The 18,421-nt window shown below is 45.1% G+C and overlaps 1 protein-coding gene across 8 annotated transcripts in view; it reads left to right on the top strand.

Moving 5' to 3' along the window:
- The window catches only part of hsf1 (heat shock transcription factor 1), a 182,372-nt gene that overhangs the window by 44,222 nt on the left and 119,729 nt on the right, over positions 1 to 18,421 (top strand). For all 8 annotated transcript variants that reach the window (XM_059971620.1, XM_059971625.1, XM_059971624.1 and 5 more), the window contains exons 2-3: positions 6,784 to 6,892; positions 8,121 to 8,257. In XM_059971620.1, the coding sequence (XP_059827603.1) occupies positions 6,784 to 6,892; positions 8,121 to 8,257 (246 nt within the window). The remainder of the gene's footprint in view (positions 1 to 6,783; positions 6,893 to 8,120; positions 8,258 to 18,421) is intronic.

Genomic DNA, 18,421 nt, shown 5'->3' with positions numbered 1-18,421 from the left:
AAAAGTCACTGTTAGTTCTTTCAAGCTGCAGCGTTTTGGGTTTAAGAGAGAGACGGTTTAAACTTGCCCAGACTTTTGTGATGCCAATCAGTTGAGTCGGGGAGTTGATTTCCCCGTTGATAGCTAAAAGCCGTTTTCCCTGTAACAAGCCACCAGTTCCAGGTAACGGAACTGAACGCACGTGGCCTCCTTCAAAATGGCTTCCCGTTATCACGGGAGTGCTAGCATTTCTTCTGGTGCATCTGAGGGGCTGTTCCCAGAGACCCTCTTTTATTCTGACTCGCAGGGTCGTAGATGTCAATCAGGTTGGGGTGATGCAATCTCTCCCTCAACCTGCCCACTTTGCCCGAGGACGTTCATGTAGCATAGTCTCCAATCCACAAAATTCGCCTTCCGGTGACAATGGCCATGTCCCGTAGCTTTACATCACTGGGGGAACGAGACATTCCGCACGTCTGTGTGTGTCCCCCTCCCCCTCCCCCTCCCCCCCCTCCCCCCCTCCCCCCCTCCCCCCCTCTCCTGGGCCCCCTGACCCAACCCAACAGTGATCTTGCGATTCTCACAAAGGAGGGGGCTGCAGGCATAACAAAGCCTACAGACTCTCACAGCTACCTGGACTATTCCTCTTCCCACCCTGTCTCTTGCAAAAGTGCCATCCCCTTCTAGCAATTCTTCCATCTCCACCACATCTGCTGTCAGGATGAGCCTTTTCATTCCAGGACATAGGAGATGTCTTTTTTTTAAAGAAAGGGGCTTCCCTTCCTCCACCATCAACTCTGTTCTCAAACGCATCTCTCCCATTTCACGCACGTCTGCTCTCACCCTTTTCTCCCACCACCCCACTAGGGATAGGGTTCTCCTTGTCCTCACCAACCATCCCACCAGCCTCCGGGTCCAATGTATAATTCTCCGTAACTTTGGCCACCTCCAACGGGATCCCACCACCATGCATTCTTTCCCTCTTCCCCCCCCCCCCCGCTTTCCACAGGGATTGCTCCCTACGCAACTCCCTTGTCCGTTAATAACCCCCCCATCCCTTCCCACTGATCTCCCTTCCGGCACTTATCCTTGTAAGCAGAACAAGTACTACACCTGCCCTTACGTTTCCTCCCTCACCACCATTCAGGGCCCCAGCCAGTCCTTCCAGCTGAGGTGACACTTCACCTGTGAGTCAGCTGGTGTGATATACTGTGTCCGGTGCTTCTGGTGCGGTCTTCTATATGTAACCCCCTGGGTCGCCTCAGGCTCGCTCAGCTCGTTCTTGTCTAGGGGGAGCAGCCTTCGGCCCCGCCAAACTGGGTAATCAGCTGGTGTGGATGCTGTGTGATGTCCCCGCCTCACCCAAAAACAGACAGCACACCATATGCGATTAAATTAGTACAATTTATAAAGGTTACTATAACTAAGTGATTAATAACGATACAGTATATATGAAGAGAAAATTAAAGAAAAGGTGCCAAACTTATCAAAGTCCAAACCACTTCGTGCACAGCCGTTGGAGCTCAATTTCTGAAGTCTTCTGGCCACCATTCGATCCCCTCCGAACTCCTCGACTCGCAGCTCAGGACCCTCCGAACTCCTCGGACTCTCCAAACAGCTCAGGACCCTCCGAGTGGTCAACCAAGCACATCTAGCTTCATCCCCCCCCCCCCCCCGAAGAATCTCCCGGCCTCGGACCCCCCTTTGGGGTCCGATCCTCGCCCAGCTTAGAGCATTGCGTCCTCTCTCTCGACCCCCTCGCGCCGATCTGCCCAAAAGCCCGTCAACAAAAGCTTACAGACTCAGAAGAAAGAACATTAATCCCCATTTGGTTTACAAAGGAATACCATTCTCGTTATCAGTAAATTAGCATTCCTGCGAGTTAACAAAAGGAAACCCTTTCCCAACAAAAAGAAAAAAAAGAAACCCCCTTTACATATATATTGGTGAGACCCAACGTGGACTGACTGGAAGACCGTTTTGCTGAACACCTACGCTCTGTTCGCCAGAGAAAGCAGGATCTCCCAGTGGCCACGTTTTAATTCCATGTCCCATTCACATTCTGATATGTCTATCCGTGGCCTTCTCTACTGTCAAGATGAAGCCACAATCAGGTTGGAGGAACAACACCTTATATTCCGTCTGGGTATCCTCCATAAACATTAATTTCTCTAATTTCTGTTGATGCCCCCTCCCCTTCTTACCCCATCCCTTATTTATTATTTCCCCCCTTTTTTCTTTTCTCTCTTTTTTACTCTGCCCCTCTCACAATCACTCCTTGCCTGTTCTCCATCTCCCTCTGGTGCTCTCCTCCTCCCTTCTTTCTCCCTAGGCCTCCCATCCCATGATCCTCTTCCTTCTCCGGCTCTGTATCCCTTTTGCCAATCAACTTTCCAGCTCTTAGCTTCATCCCTCCACCTCCTGTCTTCTATCATTTTAGATCTCCCCCTCCCCATCCCACTTCCAAATCTCTTACTATCTTTTTGTTCAGTTAGTCCTGATGAAGGGTCTTGGCCTGAAACGTCAACTGTACTTCTTCTTAGGTTCCACCAGCATTTTGTGTGTGTTGCTTGAATTTCCAGCATCTGCAGATTTCCTTATATATAGGTGTGGGAACAGTTCACTGTTGGAGTGAGTGAAGTTATCCCCTCTCATTCAAGATCCTGATTGTTGGGGATGTCGTTGCTGATAATAAAATAACTGGACCTAGAACGCATGCATTCTGACGACTCAGCCACACTTTATTTTACCTCTGCACAAGCATGGCCTGTCATTGACACTGTTTTGAAACCGGGGCAGAAAAACGCTATTTTTTATACAGAATTGGCTAATCAGTTACAGATATTGATCATTTGGTAAGTTGTATACATTTGTATTCCTTACTTGCGAGATCAGTGGCCATTCACAATAGTTCAAAATACATTTATTATCAAAGTGTGTATACATCATAGAACCTTGAGATTTGTCTCCTTAGAAAGCCTTAGAAACAAAGAAAGCCAATAGAACCTATATATTAAAAAAAATCAAGTACCCGATGTGAAGGGGCGGGGGGATGACAAATCATGCAAAGGATAACTGCAACCAAATAGTGTTCTGAACTGAAGCCAACAGAATCCAAGACCCGTAGTTCAGTGTAGCACAGAGTAAACATGTAGATGAGTAGAAGTGTTAAATGTCAATATAAACTACAGATGACACTTTAAAGTTAGTGAAGCAATTGTCCCTGAGTTGTTGGGTGTGTTTTACATTCTTCTGTTATTGCTGTCTTGTCTGGGTTTGACTACATAACCCTTCAATCATCCTCGCCTGGATGTTGGATTTAGAACTTGCCTTACCACATCTCCCACCAGGAGTAAAATTCTTACCAAATGAAAAGTGAGGGGTGGAAATATTGAAAGCCGAGAGCAGGGAAGTGAAGACTGCCCCCAGGTGCATGGAGACAAATTGCCTTTTGAACTAAATCTGATCTGTGGAATTCTTAATTTGCAACTTGAGACCTGTAAGATTGTTTCCATTGTGTTTCTTTTAATCTACCGTGAATGCGATAAGATGAATCTCAGGGTGGTATCATATAGTCACATACTTTGGCAATAAATTTGCTAATAAACTTCAGAATCAGAATTATTATCACCGGCATATGACGTGAAATTTGTTAACTTAGCAGCAGCCCAGTTCAATGCAATGCATAATCTAGCAGAGAGAAAAAATAATAAATAATAATAATAATCAATAAACAAGTAAATCAATTACATATATTGAATAGATTTTTAAAATGTGCAAAATCAGAAATAGTGAATATTTTTTTATAAAAGGGAGGTGGTGTCCAAAGAATCAATGTCCACTTAGGAATCGGATGGCAGAGGGAAAAAAGCTGTTCCTGAAATGATGAGTGTGTGTTTTCAGGCTTCTGTACCTTCTACCTGATGGTAACAGTGAGGAAAGAGCATGCCCTGTGTGCTGGAGGTCCTTCTGGGTACTTTGTAGGCTAGTACCCAAGATGGAGCTGACTAGATTTACAACCTTCTGTAGCTTCATTTGGTCCTGTGCAGTAGCCCCTCCATACCAGACAGTGATGCAGCCTGTCAGAATGCTCTTCATGGTACAACTATAGAAGTTTTTAAGTGTATTTGTTGACACGCCAAATCTCTTCAAACTGCTAATAAAGTATAGCCACAGTCTTGACAGTCTCAGAGATCTTGACACCCAGGAACTTGAAACTGCTCACTCTCTCCACTTCTGATCTCTCTGAGGATTGGTATGTGTTCCTCTGTCTTACCCTTCCTGGTCCATAAACAGCTCTTTCGTCTTACTGATGTTGAGTGTCAGGTTGTTGCTACAACACCACTCCACTAGTTGGAATATCTCACTCTCATCACCACCTGAGATTCTACCAACAATCATCAGTAAATTTGCAAAGCATTCTCCGTTTCAATGTCCAAATTTTAAATCGCTTTTAGGTGACTGGTTTATTTAGAAACTGTTCTCCGCATGACACTAAGAATTTGGACAAAATAATTAGCTTCTATCTCGACTGAGCAGGGATGCAGTTGGAAAGATATCTAAAACATTAGAGGCTGAAAATTGGCAGCAGGTTATTTCCAATATGAATGATTCCAGGAATGAAAGGGTTAGCATATGAGAAGCATTTGATGACTCTGGGCCTGTTCTCACTGGAATTTAGAAGAATGAGGTGGTGGGTGGGGGTGATACCTCATTGAAACCTATCAAATATTGAAAGGTCTAAACAGAATAGATGTTGAAAGAATGTTTCCTTCAGTGGAGGAGTCTTGGACATAAGGGTACAGCTTCAGAATATAGGGACATCCATTTAGAACAAAGATGAGGAAGGAATTTCTTTAGTCAGTGGAATTCATTGCCATGGACGGCTGTGGAGGCTGAGTCATTTGGTATATTTAGATGGAGTTCAGTCGGTTCTTGTTTAGTTAGGGTGTCAAAGGTTACAGGAGAAAAGGTAGGAGATTGGTACCGAGAGGGAAGTGGATTAGCCATGATGGATTGTTGGGGCAGACTCAATGGGCAGAATGGCCTAATTTCCCCTTTCTCTTACATAGAAACTTAGAAAGCCTGCAGCACAATACAGGTTCTTTGGCCCACAAAGTTGTGCCGAACATGTCCCTACCTTAGAAATTACTAGGGTTACCCCTAGCCCTCTATTTTTCTAAACCCCATGTACCTATCCAAAAGTCTCTTAAAAATAATGGTACATAGTTCCCTGAAAGTGGAATCTCATGTGGATAGGGTGGTGAAGAAAGCTTTTGGTATGCTGGCCTTTATAAATCAGAGCATTGAGTATAGGAATTGGGATGTAATGTTAAAATTGTACAAGGCATTGGTAAGGCCAAATTTGGAGAATTGTGTACAGTTCTAGTCACCGAATTATAGGGAAGATGTCAACAAAATAGAGAGAGTACAGAGAAGATTAACTAAAATGTTCCCTGTGTTTCAGCACTTAAGTTACAGAGAAAGGTTGAACAAGTTAGGTCTATTCTTTGGAGCGTAGAAGGTTGAGGGGGGACTTGATAGAGGTATTTAAAATTATGAGGGGTATAGATAGAGTTGACGTGGATAGGCTTTTTCCATTGAGAGTAGGGGAGATTCAAACAAAAGGACGAGTTGTGAGTTAAGGGGCAAAAGTTTAGGGGTAACACGAGGGGGATCTTCTTTACTCAGATTGTGGTAGCTGTGTGGAACAAGCTTCCAGTCGAAGTGGTAGAGGCAGGTTCGGTATTGTCATTTAAAGTAAAATTGGATAGGTATATGGACAGGAAAGGAATGGAGGGTTATGGGCTGAGTGCAGGTCAGTGGGACTAGGTGAGAGTAAGCGTTCGGCACAGACTAGAAGGGCCGAGATGGCCTGTTTCCATGCTGTAATTGTTATATTGTTATATGGACCCTATCCTATTGGCTTCCACCACCGTTGCTGGCAGCCCATTCCACACACTCACCACTCTGCGTAAGAAAAAAAACAACAACTTATCCCTAACATCTTCTCTGTACTTACTCCCAAGTACCTTAAACCTGTGCCCTCTTGTGGCAGTCATTTCAGCCCTGGGAAAAAGCCTCTGACTATCCACATGATCAATGCCTCTGATCATCTTATACATCTCTATCAGGTCACCTCTCATCCTCCTTCACTCCAAGGAGAAAAGGCCGAGTTCGCACAACCTATTCTCATAAGGCATGCTTGCCAATCCAGGCATTGCCAATCCTTGTAAATCTGCTTTACACACTTTCTAGAGCTTCCACATCCTTCCGGTAGTGGGGTGACCAGAACTGAGCACAGTACTCCCAAGTGGGGTCTGACCAGGGTCCTATATAGCTGCAACATTACCTCTCAGCTCCTAAATTCAATTCCACGAAAGATGAAGGCCAATACACCGTATGCCTTCTTAACCACAGAGTTAACCTACACAGCTGCTTTGAGCGTCCTATGGACTTGGACCCCAAGATCCTTCTGATCCTCCACACTGCCAAGAGTCTTACCATTACTACTATATTCTGCCAATATATCACTTACTGTACAAACAAGCTGGATGAACTCAGCAGGTTGGGCAACTTGTTTGTATGTGTCGATTTGAGCACAGCATCTAGTGTACTTTGTGTTTAATATCTCTTACTGTTATCTCTATCTGTTATCCTCGTTGATTTTGTTTTAGCTCATTGGCTTTAAATGGACTGAATATGATTCAATTGTGCATATGTTTTGGAAAATAAAATCACAGTTGGTGCTTCATCATTTAGGGTCCACCTCCTTTTCTCATACTTCCTCTTTTATCTCCACAGAGTGGCAATAGTTTCCATGTCTTTGACCAAGGACGTTTTGCAAAAGAAGTGCTTCCAAAATACTTCAAGCACAACAACATGGCCAGCTTTGTACGGCAGCTCAACATGTGTAAGTGGTGACAAATCCTGGGCTTGATTTTGTTTTTCTAACTGAAGGTGTTCAATTGACAAGAGTGACTACAGTGGATTCTGGTTAATTGGGACACATTAGGACCAGTACATTTTGTCCCAATTAAACGGCTGCCCCAATTAGCCAAAGTTTCATGGAAATAGTTAAAACTTTTTTTTAAGAAAAGACAAGCTTCCATTTAACACAACAGGTCAGGCAGCATCTGTGGAAATGAACAAATTGTCAAAGATTTGGACCAAGGCCTTTCTTCAGGACTGGAAAGGAAAGGGGAAGATGCCAGAATTAGAAATTGGAGGGGGGGCGAAGGAGGACTAGCTAGAAGATGATAGGTGAAGTCAGGTAGGTGAAAAAGGTAAAATGCTGGAGAAGTAATCTGGTAAGAGAAGAGATTGGACCATGTGAGAAAAAGGAGAAGGAGAGGTACCAGGAGGAGGTATTAGGCAGGTGACACATGGCCAAGGCCTCAGTTTAGTGATCTGAAGGTCGCTAGTTCGAGCCTCAGCTGAGGCAGCATGTTGTGTCCTTGAGCAAGGCACGTTGCTTTGTGATGCCAAGCTGTATGGGTCCTTGGACAACATCGGTGGTGTGGAGATGGAAGACTTGCAGCATGGGCAACTGCAGGTCTTCCATACAACCTTGCTCAGGCCTCAGTCTTCATCGAAAATCGATGAACAGCCGAAGAAGAAGAAGTTAAGCAGGTGAGGACGAGGTAAGAGGCCATAGTGGGGAATAAAGTAAGTGGAAAGTGGGGGAGAAGGGGAAACCAATGTTCATGTTATCATGGCCCAAAACGTCAACTGTACTTCTTTCTATAGATGCTGCTTGGCCTGCTGCGTTCCACCAGCATTTTGTATGCTTTGGTTTATGTTATCAGGTTGGAGGTTACCTAGACAGAATATGAGGTGCTGCTCCTCCAACCTCATCGTGGCCAAAGAATCAGAGAATCAATCAGCTGCCTTTGCTTTGTCTCTGCATACAGCTCGGAGAATGAAAGCCTGCATTATGTTTCAATGTATGTATTGAGAAAGTATTTAACAGAGAAATTAGATGTGTTTATCTAACAGAATTCTAGCAGAGTTCCACTTTACAGGGGTCATCAGATCTGATGGTTTAGCATTACGCTGTTATCCCTGGGAATGATGAGCAGGTGACTGGGGACAAGCAAGTAACTACTCTAATGTTGTTTCTTCTCACCATGAATATCCAGATGGCTTCCGTAAAGTTGTGAACATTGAACAAGGTGGCCTTGTGAAGCCAGAGATGGACGATACAGAGTTTCAACACATGTACTTTATCCGAGGCAAAGAACACTTACTGGAAAATATCAAGAGGAAGGTGACAAATGTAAGTGCAAGTTAAGTTTTGATGCATTTTTATCTCTCCTCATTGTTGTAAAGTGTTGGATTTCAACTTTGCCTGCTAGAGCTTGTCCTTGAGAGCCACAGAACTTATCGTGATTCTATCTTCACTGTTTCTTTCCAAACCAAACCTCTGCTGCTCACTGCATCAGCCACTACAGACACATCGCTCTATGACTTGTAAGATTCCATGCTTGGCTGACATCGAGTTTCTCTGGAGGAATGATTATTATTTACTTATTGAGCTACATCGCGTAGTAGGCCCTGCGAGCCGCAATACCTAGCAATCCCCGATTTACTTACTTATTGCTTGTTATACCACTGGCATTTAGGGCAGCACTGAAGGTCTGTACTGTCTCACACAGATATAGAAGGATTCTTTATTGCTGTTTCTGTAACTTTTTGATCCGGTATGGTGTTGGTGGTGAGTTGAATCTCCGAATCTGGAGGACCAGTAGACCACTCTTAGTTTGGGCTTTGCCCTTTGACCTTTTTGGCATTGTTGATCCTACCAAGAGCCAAAGCACAAGGCTATGACTCTAGCCAGCATAGCTCTAGGTCATTGAGGCATACAAGCCTCCAACCCCTATGACAAGGTCGTGGTCCTCTTGGAGAAATTTCTGATTTAACCCTAACCTAATCACAGGGCAATTTACAATGACCAATTAACCTCCTAAACATTACATCTTTGTAATGTGGGAGGAAACTGGAGCACCTGGAAGAAACACACACATTCCATGGAGAAAATATACAGAATTGCTTATTGAGGATGCTGAGATTGAACTCTGAACTCTGACACCCCAAGCTGAAATAGTGTCTCACTAACTGCTACGCTACCATGGCACCAATGGTATCTTTCTTATTGCAAGGATACTTTTAATTCTAATTTGTGTTCATGCAACACAAGAAAGAATAGAATATCTTGTGGCGACCCACTTTGTGCGCAGGCGAACCGGCTCACAAATAGCCAGCGCGCAGGGGTAGACTTTGGTAATGCACCTCTGACGTCATTTCCGCCCAGAGAGGGTGGGCGCTAGGGATTAAATGCCAGCGCTGCGAAGTTTGAATAAACTAGTCTTGAAACGACTTACCGACTGCGTGTCGTTATTTCAGCGCTGTGTGTAGCACATTGCTACAATCTATCATTATTGTGGAAGTTCGGAATTTGTTAGAAACACAGAAAACCTACAGCACAATGCAGGCCCTTTGGCCCACAAATTTGTTCGAATATGTCCCTACCTTAGAAATTACTAGGCTCCATTTACCTATCCAAAAGCCTCTTAAAAGACTCTATTGTGGCGACCCATTTCCTGGCACATCCGAACCGGCTCACAATTAGATAGCCTACGGGGGTTTGCGAGCACAGAGCTTTGGAGCCTCTGCGCCACGGGGGGCAGGTTGAGGGAGGCTTAAAAGTGAGGCTGAGGATTTCGAATAAAGTTTTTCCTTCGACTGCAGTTACCGACTCCGTGTCGTAATTTTAGCGCTGCGTATAGCACACCGCTACAATTGGTGACCCCGACGGTCCAAACGATTTTTGGACCAGAAATGACCGACGCCGCCTCTGTTCATGCGGTTTCATTGAAACTGCCGGGTTTCTGGACACAGCGACCGAACCTATGGTTTCAGCAAGCCGAAGCCCAATTCCACGTTCGCCGGATCACCTCAGAAGACACCCACTACTACTACGTGGTGAGCTCCATCGACCAGGACACAGCAGCCCAGGTCGCGGAGTTCGTACAGTCGCCCCCGGCAGATGGCAAGTACACGGAATTCAAAGCCCTGCTCCTCAGGACTTTCGGACTCTCACGGCGCGAGCGGGCTGCCCGTTTACTGCACCTAGATGGCTTCGGCGACAGATCTCCATCGGCTTTGATGAATGAGATGTTGTCTCTCGCCGACGGACACACACCCTGCCTCATGTTTGAGCAGGCATTCCTGGAGCAGCTGCCCAAGGACATACGCCTGCTGCTGTCCGACGCGGATTTCAGTGACCCCCGGAAGGTGGCAGCCCGGGCGGACTTGCTGTGGAACGCCAAAAAGGTGAGTGGGGCGTCCATCGCACAGATCTCCCAGCCACGCTCCCAGCAGCAAACCAGTCCAGGCCCGGCCGCGGAGCCCGCCAACCCCCGGCTCAATGAACACTGGTGCTTCTACCACCAGCGGTGGGGCGCAGAAGCCCGCCGTTGTCACCCGTCCTGCAAGTTCCCGGGAAACGCCAGGGCCAGCCGCCGCTGATGGCTACGGCGGCTGGCCATCGGGATAGCCTCTATGTGTGGGATAGAAGGTCGGGATGCCGGTTTTTGGTTGATACTGGGGCCGAGATCAGCGTTTTACCTCCGACGAGTTACGACACCCGCAGCAGGGCACCGGGTCCCCCCCTGAGGGCCGTGAATGGCAGCACAGTAAGGACCTATGGCACCCGTCAGGTGCAGCTACAGTTTGGCTCCAGCCAGTTCACGTGGGACTTCACACTGGCCGCCGTAGCCCAACCGCTTCTGGGTGCAGATTTTTTGTGAGCGCACAGCCTCCTGGTCGACCTGCCCAGGAAGAGACTGGTACACGCCGAGACCTTTCAGACGTTCTCCCTGGGTGCAGCCCAGTTGCCAGCCCCTCACCTCGGCTCCATCACGCTGTCCGACGACTTCACCAGGGTCCTGGCGGATTTCCCATCGGTTCTGGCACCGCAGTTCACAGCGGCCATGCCCAGACACGGCGTACAGCACCACATCCCGACCCAAGGACCACCCCTCCACGCCCGCGCTCGGCGGCTTCCCCCGGACAAGCTCCGACTGGCGAAGGAGGAGTTCCAGAGGACGGAGGAATTGGGGATCATCCGGCGGTCCGACAGCCCATGGGCCTCCCCCCTGCACATGGTGCCCAAAGCGACGGGAGGCTGGAGACTGTGCGGTGACTACCGCAGGCTGAACGAGGCTACCACACCGGACCGCTACCCTGTGCCGCACATTCAGGACTTTGCAGCAAACCTGCACGGCGCACGGATCTTCTCCAAGGTGGACCTCATCCGAGGGTACCATCAAATCCCGATGCATCCTGACAACGTCCCCAAAATGGCTCTCATCACCCCGTTTGGCCTTTTCGAGTTCCTCCGCATGCCGTTCGGCCTGAAGAATGCCGCACAGACGTTCCAGCGGTTAATGGACGCGGTGGGTCGGGACCTGGACTTCGCGTTCATCTATTTGGACGACATCCTCATAGCCAGCAGCAGTCGTCAGGAGCATCTGTCCCACCTCCGTCAACTCTGCGCCTGACTGAGTGAGTACGGTCTTACAATCAACCCCGCCAAATGCCAGTTCGGACTCGATACCATTGACTTCATGGGCCACAGGATTACTAAAGACGGGGCAACCCCTCTGCCCGCTAAGGTAGATGCGGTCCGCCACTTTCCCCGACCCACCACGATCAAAGGCCTTCAGGAATTCGTAGGTATGGTCAATTTCTACCACCACTTCCTCCCTTCAGCTGCCCGGATCATGCGCCCCCTGTTCACCCTGATGTCAGGTCCGAACAAGGACATTACCTGGGACGAGGAGTCCGCCGCCGCTTTTGTTCAAACGAAGGAAGCTTTGGCGAACGCCGCAATGCTAGTACATCCCAGAATGGACGCCCCTACCGCCCTCACAGTGGACGCATCTAACACGGCAGTTGGTGGGGTGCTGGAGCAACTCATCGCAGGTCGCTGGCAACCCCTGGCGTTTTTCAGCAAACACCTGCGGCCACCCGGGCTCAAATACAGTGCTTTCGACCGGGAACTGTTGGCGCTCTACCTGGCAATCCAGCATTTCAGGTACTTCCTAGAAGGTCGGCCCTTCACCGCATTCACGGACCACAAACCGCTTACCTTTACGTTTACGAAAGCGTCCGACCCCTGGTCGTCCCACCAGCAACGCCACCTGTCCTACATCTCTGAATACACGATGGATGTCCGGCACGTCTCGGGTAAGGACAATGTCGTAGCGAATGCGCTCTCTCGCCCTACCGTTCATGCCCTTTCCCAAGGGGTAGACTTTGAGGCACTGGCAGAGGCGCAGCAGGCGGATGAGGAGATTCCGAGTTACAGAACCGCAGTCTCCGGTTTGCAGCTCCCCATAGGCCCGGGTGAGAGGACCCTACTCTGTGACGTCGCCACCGGCCAGCCCCGTCCCGTCGTCCTGACAGCCTGGCGGCGCCGTGTTTTCGACTCCATTCATAACTTGGCGCATCCCTCCATCCGGACAACTGTCCGGATGGTTTCCAGCAGGTTCGTTTGGCACGGACTCCGCAAACAGGTCAGTGAATGGGCCAAAACGTGCATGCACTGCCAGACGGCCAAGGTGCAGCGGCACACCAAAGCCCCACCGCAGCAGTTCCATCCTGCCCACCGGCGTTTTGACCACATTCATGTGGATATCGTGGGCCCCCTGCCAGTGTCGCGCAGAGCGCGGCACCTCCTGACTATCGTGGACCGGTTCACAAGATGGCCAGAGGCGGTCCCGCTCACCGACACCACCTCCGAATCTTGTGCCCGAGCCCTGATCACCACCTGGATATCTCGCTTCGGTGTACCGGCCCACATTACCTCCGACAGAGGCGCCCAGTTCACCTCCAGCCTGTGGTCAGCTATGGCCAGCCTTTTGGGGACTCAGCTGCACCACACAACTGCCTACCACCCACAGTCGAACGGGCTAGTGGAGTGTTTCCACCGTCACCTGAAGTCGGCCCTCATGGCCCGCCTGCGAAGAGCCAGCTGGGCGGACGAGCTTCCCTGGGTCCTACTCGGCATCCGCACAGCGCCCAAGGACGACCTGCACGCCTCGTCGGCAGAGTTGGTATATGGCGCGCCCCTGGTCGTCCCCGGGGAGTTCCTACCAGCCCCACGGGGGCAAGAGGAAGATCCCGCAGCAGTCCTGGGCAGACTACGCGAGAAGCTCGGTAACCTGGCCCCCATACCCACTTCACAGCACGGGCGGAACCCGACCTGTCTACCCAAAGACCTGCAGAACTGTAAGTTTGTGTTTGTACGAAGGGGCGGGCATACAAGGGGCTGTTTATGGTGCTCCGGAACAACGGGTCCACGTTTGTGCTGGATGTTGGGAAAGAGGAGGTTTTCACGGTGGACCACCTCAAACCAGCCCATGTGGACCTGGCACAACTGGCCGAGTTTCCGGCACCTCGGCGCAGAGGCCGACCTCCCAAGCAGGTTCTGGCCCAAACTGTGGACATTGGGGGGTGTATCGCCGGTTCTGGGGGGGTGGGGGTTTATGTGGCGACCCATTTCCTGGCACATCCGAACCGGCTCACAATTAGATAGCCTACGGGGGTTTGTGAGCACAGAGCTTTGGAGCCTCTGCGCCACGGGGGGCAGGTTGAGGGAGGCTTAAAAGTGAGGCTGAGGATTTCGAATAAAGTTTTTCCTTCGACTGCAGTTACCGACTCCGTGTCGTAATTTTAGCGCTGCGTGTAGCACACCGCTACACTATCATATCTGCCTCCACCACCTTTGCCCGCAGCCCAATCCACACATTCACCACTCTCTGAGTAAAAAGCTGACCCCTGACATCTCCTCTGTACCTACTTCCTAGCACCTTAAACCTGTGTCCTCTTGTGGCAACCATTTCAGCCCTGGGGAAAAGCCTCTGACTATCCACACGATCAACGCCTCTCATCATCTTATACACCTCTATCAAGTCACCTCTCATCCTCTGTCGCTGCAAGGAGAAAAGGCCGAGTTCAACCTTTTTTCATAAAGCATGCTCCCCAATCCAGGCAACGTCTTTGTAAGTGTCCTCTGCACCCTTTCTATGGCTTCCACATCCTTCCTGTAGTGAGGCAACCAGAACTGAGCACAGTACTCCAAGTGGGGTCTGACCAGGGTCCTGTAAGTTTTACTTTCTGTCAGTTGTTGGTGTTGCATGAAAGTAAAGCAACAGGGATGGAGCTATCCAAGAGGTGACTTTATTGTTCTATTCCCAATGAATTCAATTTGTCGTTGTCATTCAATTCACTACTGAAATGGCATTTGCCACTGAAGAGCTGAATAATTCCTTCACAATACTAAATCAAAATAGCAAATGATTCTCCTGTAATGCTGAGTAATTTCTCCCTCCTAGCCACTTCTCTCTATTTCCATTCCCCATTCTAGCTCCCCTCTTACACCTTGTTTTGCTCGTTGCCTGCCCATCGCCTCCCTCTTGTTCTCTTTTCTTTCTCAATCTTTTTATTATTATTAATAATATGACCAAAATACAAATGATATATTAATAAGGGGATTACAAACATACAAAATCCCATTACACATAAAAAAATACATAAGCAATGGTTACAGTATAAATGAGTTTACCAAAACATGAACCATACAGTATATGTATGAACATGGTAAATCTAGATATTTCATAATATATAATATAAAAAAAACAGAAAAAAGAAAAAAATATAGATTATGCAAATTAACTAACCTACTAATCTCATAGCTAATAAAGAAGAAAAAAGAAGCAAAAAAAGAAGAAAAACTAAAAAAAGAGAAGAAAAAAAAGGGCTGTTTATAATATCTCACGAGAATACATAATCATCAATGTTATCCACTCCGATCCTCTCAACATACATAAGATTAAAGCTGAAAAATCAAATGAACTTGGAACAGGGTCATATTACATCATATGAAAATATTGAATAAATAGTCTCCATATCTTTTCAAATTTAAAAGAAGTATCGAATACACCACTTCTAATTTTTTCTAAATTTAGACGTAACATAGTTTCAGAGAACCAATTAAATACAGTGGGAGGATCAATTTCTTTCCAATTCAACAATATAGATCTTCTAGCCATCAGAGTTAGAGATGCAATCATTCGACAGGCAGAAGAAGATAAATGCAGTGAGTCCATCATTGGTAAACCAAAAATTGCGGTAATAGGATGAGTTTGTAAATCGATACTCAAAACCGCAGAGATAATATCAAAAATATCTTTCCAATATTTTTTCAAAAGCGGACATGACCAAAACATATGAGTTAAAGACACAGTTTCAAATTGACACCTATCACAAATAGGATTTATATAAGAATAAAAATGAGCTAATTTATCCTTGGACATATGGGCTCTATGTACAACCTTAAATTGTATTAATGAATGTTTGGCACATATTGAAGATGTATTAACTAATTGAAGAATTCTATCCTAATTCTCAATAGGAATAATAAGATTAAGGTCTCTTTCCCAATCATTTTTGGTCTTAAAAAGGGGCTCTGAACGTATCTTCATAATTATATTATGAAGTTTTGATATAAGCCCTTTTTGAAAAGGGTTTAATTCAAGCAAACTCTCCAAAATATCTGAAGGCACAAAATTTGGAAACGTAGGAAGTACAGTACTTAAAAAATGCCTAATCTGTAAATATCTAAAAAAATGTAATCTAGGCAAATTATATTTATTAGATAATTGTTCAAAAGACATAAAACAATTGTCCAAAAATAAATCAGAAAATCTTAGTAATCCCTTAATTTTCCAAGCCGAGTAAGCTTGATCTATAATGGAAGGGTGGAAAAAGCAATTAGATACAATAGGACTATTTAAAACGAATTGAGTCAGCCCGAAAAATTTCCAAAATTGAAACCATATGCGTAAAGTCTGTTTAACTATTGGGTTTCGTTTCGGCAATTTAGAAAGAGCAAAAGGGAGAGAAGTCCCTAAAATAGAACCCAGAGCATACCCTGGTACCGATTTAATTTCTAAACTCTCCCAATGAGGGCCAAAAGATCCACCCCAGTCTTTCAACCAACATAACAAATATCTAATATTAACTGCCCAATAATAAAATCTGGAATTAGGTAATGCTAACCCACCTTCCTTCTTTGTCTTCTGTAAATATATTTTATCTAACCTAGGATTTTTATTCTGCCATATATATGAGGAAATTTTTGAATCAACATTAGTGAAAAAGGATTTCAGAATAAAAATTGGTACCGCTTGAAAAATATATAAAAACTTAGGTAAAATAACCATCTTAATAGCATTAATCCTACCTATCAGAGATAAAGATAATGGTGACCACTTAGTAAACAAGCCTTTAATCTGATCAATTAAGGGTAAAAAAATTAAACCTAAATAAATCTTTATGGTTTTTTTTTGTGATTTTAATCCCTAAGTAAATAAAAGAGTCATTAACCAATTTAAAAGGTAAATTTCCATATATTGGGACCTGTCTATTCAAAGGAAACAATTCACTCTTATTAAGATTTAACTTATACCCAGAAAATTCACTAAATTGAGCCAACAATGATAGAACTGCTGGAATAGATTTCTCAGGATTAGAAATTAATAATAATAAATCATCTGCATACAAAGATAACTTATGAATATCTGCCCCACGATTAATACCCAAAATATCCTGTGATTCTCTGATGGCAATTGCTAAAGGTTCTAAAGCAATGTTAAATAGTAATGGGCTAAGAGGACATCCTTGTCTGGTGCCCCGAAATAAACGAAAAAAGGGAGATCTTTGATTATTAGTAAACACTGAGGCTACTGGAGTGTGATAAATCAATTTAATCCAAGAAATGAATGTCGGACTAAAATTAAGCTTCTCCAACACATTAAATAAGTAAGGCCATTCAACTCTATCAAATGCTTTCTCCGCATCTAATGAAATCACGCATTCTGAAGTGCAATGTAAAGGAGTATAAACAATATTCAGTAATCTCCTAACGTTGAAAAAAGAATAGCGATTTTTAATAAAACCGGTTTGATCTTCTGAAATAATTTGGGGTAATACCTTCTCCAACCTGGATGCCAGTAAGTTGGAAAAAATCTTGGAGTCTACATTCAATAAAGATACTGGTGTATAGGATGCACAGTCAGTAGGGTCTTTATCTTTCTTCAATATTAAAGAAATGGAAGCTCTATAAAATGATTGTGGCAAATTCCCCAATCTAATTGCTTCCTCAAAAACCCTACATAACCAAGGAGAAAGAGTAGCGGAAAAACATTTAAAAAATTCTACTGTATACCCATCTGGACCTGGTGCTTTCCCAGAATTCATTGAGGAAATAACCCCTTTGATTTCTGCGTCCGTAATAGGGGTATCTAATATTGAAAGATCATTGGATGATAATCTTGGAAATTTTAATTTCCCAAGAAAATCAGACATGGTATTATGAACCTGAGGGAATTCAGATTGATACAAGGAGGTATAAAATTCTTGAAATGGCTTATTTATCTCATCATGGTTAACTGTCAAATCCCCATTCTGCTGACGAATCTTAGTGATTTGACGTTTAACCAAAGCATTCTTCAACTGACTAGCTAACAGTTTACCTGATTTATCACTATGTATATAAAAATCAGATCTGGTTTTCATTAATTGATTTTCAATCGGAGATGTAAGTGATAAACTATGTTCCATTTGAAGTTCAACCCTTTGTAAAGCTCCTTACTAGGAGTGATCAAATATTTCTTGTCAATCTCTTTAATTTTATCGCCAATAAAAGAGTTTCCTTCTTAATGCGTTTCTCAATCCAACGGAGTAAGAGATAATCTGTCCACGTATATATGCTTTAAAAGTGTCCCAAAGTGTTCCGCAAGAAATATCATCCGTGGAATTAGTTGAAAAGAAGAAATCGATCTGTTCCTTCATAAATTTAATAAAGTCCGGATCTTGCAGTAAGGTAGAGTCAAATTGCCATTGTCTGGCATTAGAAACTGTATCCGTAAATTTAATAGAAAGTTTTAATGGAGCATGGTCAGAGATAGCTATAATATCGTAATTACAACCGATTACCGATGGAATAAAACAAGAGTCAATAAAAAAATAATCAATTCTCGAATAAGAATGATAAACATGTGAGAAAAAAGAAAACTCCTTGTCGTTAGGATGCCGAAATCTCCAAACATCAAAAACTCCATTATCAGTCAAAAAGGAGTTACCGTAGATTCTGGACTACAGAGCGCACCTGATTAAAAGCCGCACGCTCTAATTTTAGAAAGAAAATCAATTTGTACTTGTACAGGCCGCACCGGATTTTAAGCCGCAGGTGTCCCATGTTATAATATGAGATATTTACACAGAAAAATATTACATGTGAGGATTTTTTAACTTTTAATTAAATCTGTATGGTAACATAAACAAATACATATTGCAAATGCTTTTTTTCGAA

The sequence above is a fragment of the Hypanus sabinus genome, chromosome 6 (genome assembly GCF_030144855.1).
Source record: "Hypanus sabinus isolate sHypSab1 chromosome 6, sHypSab1.hap1, whole genome shotgun sequence".
Classification (NCBI taxonomy): domain Eukaryota; kingdom Metazoa; phylum Chordata; class Chondrichthyes; order Myliobatiformes; family Dasyatidae; genus Hypanus; species Hypanus sabinus.
The sequence above is the reverse complement of the archived record's forward strand: the minus strand, read 5'-3'. Positions and strand labels throughout refer to the sequence as shown.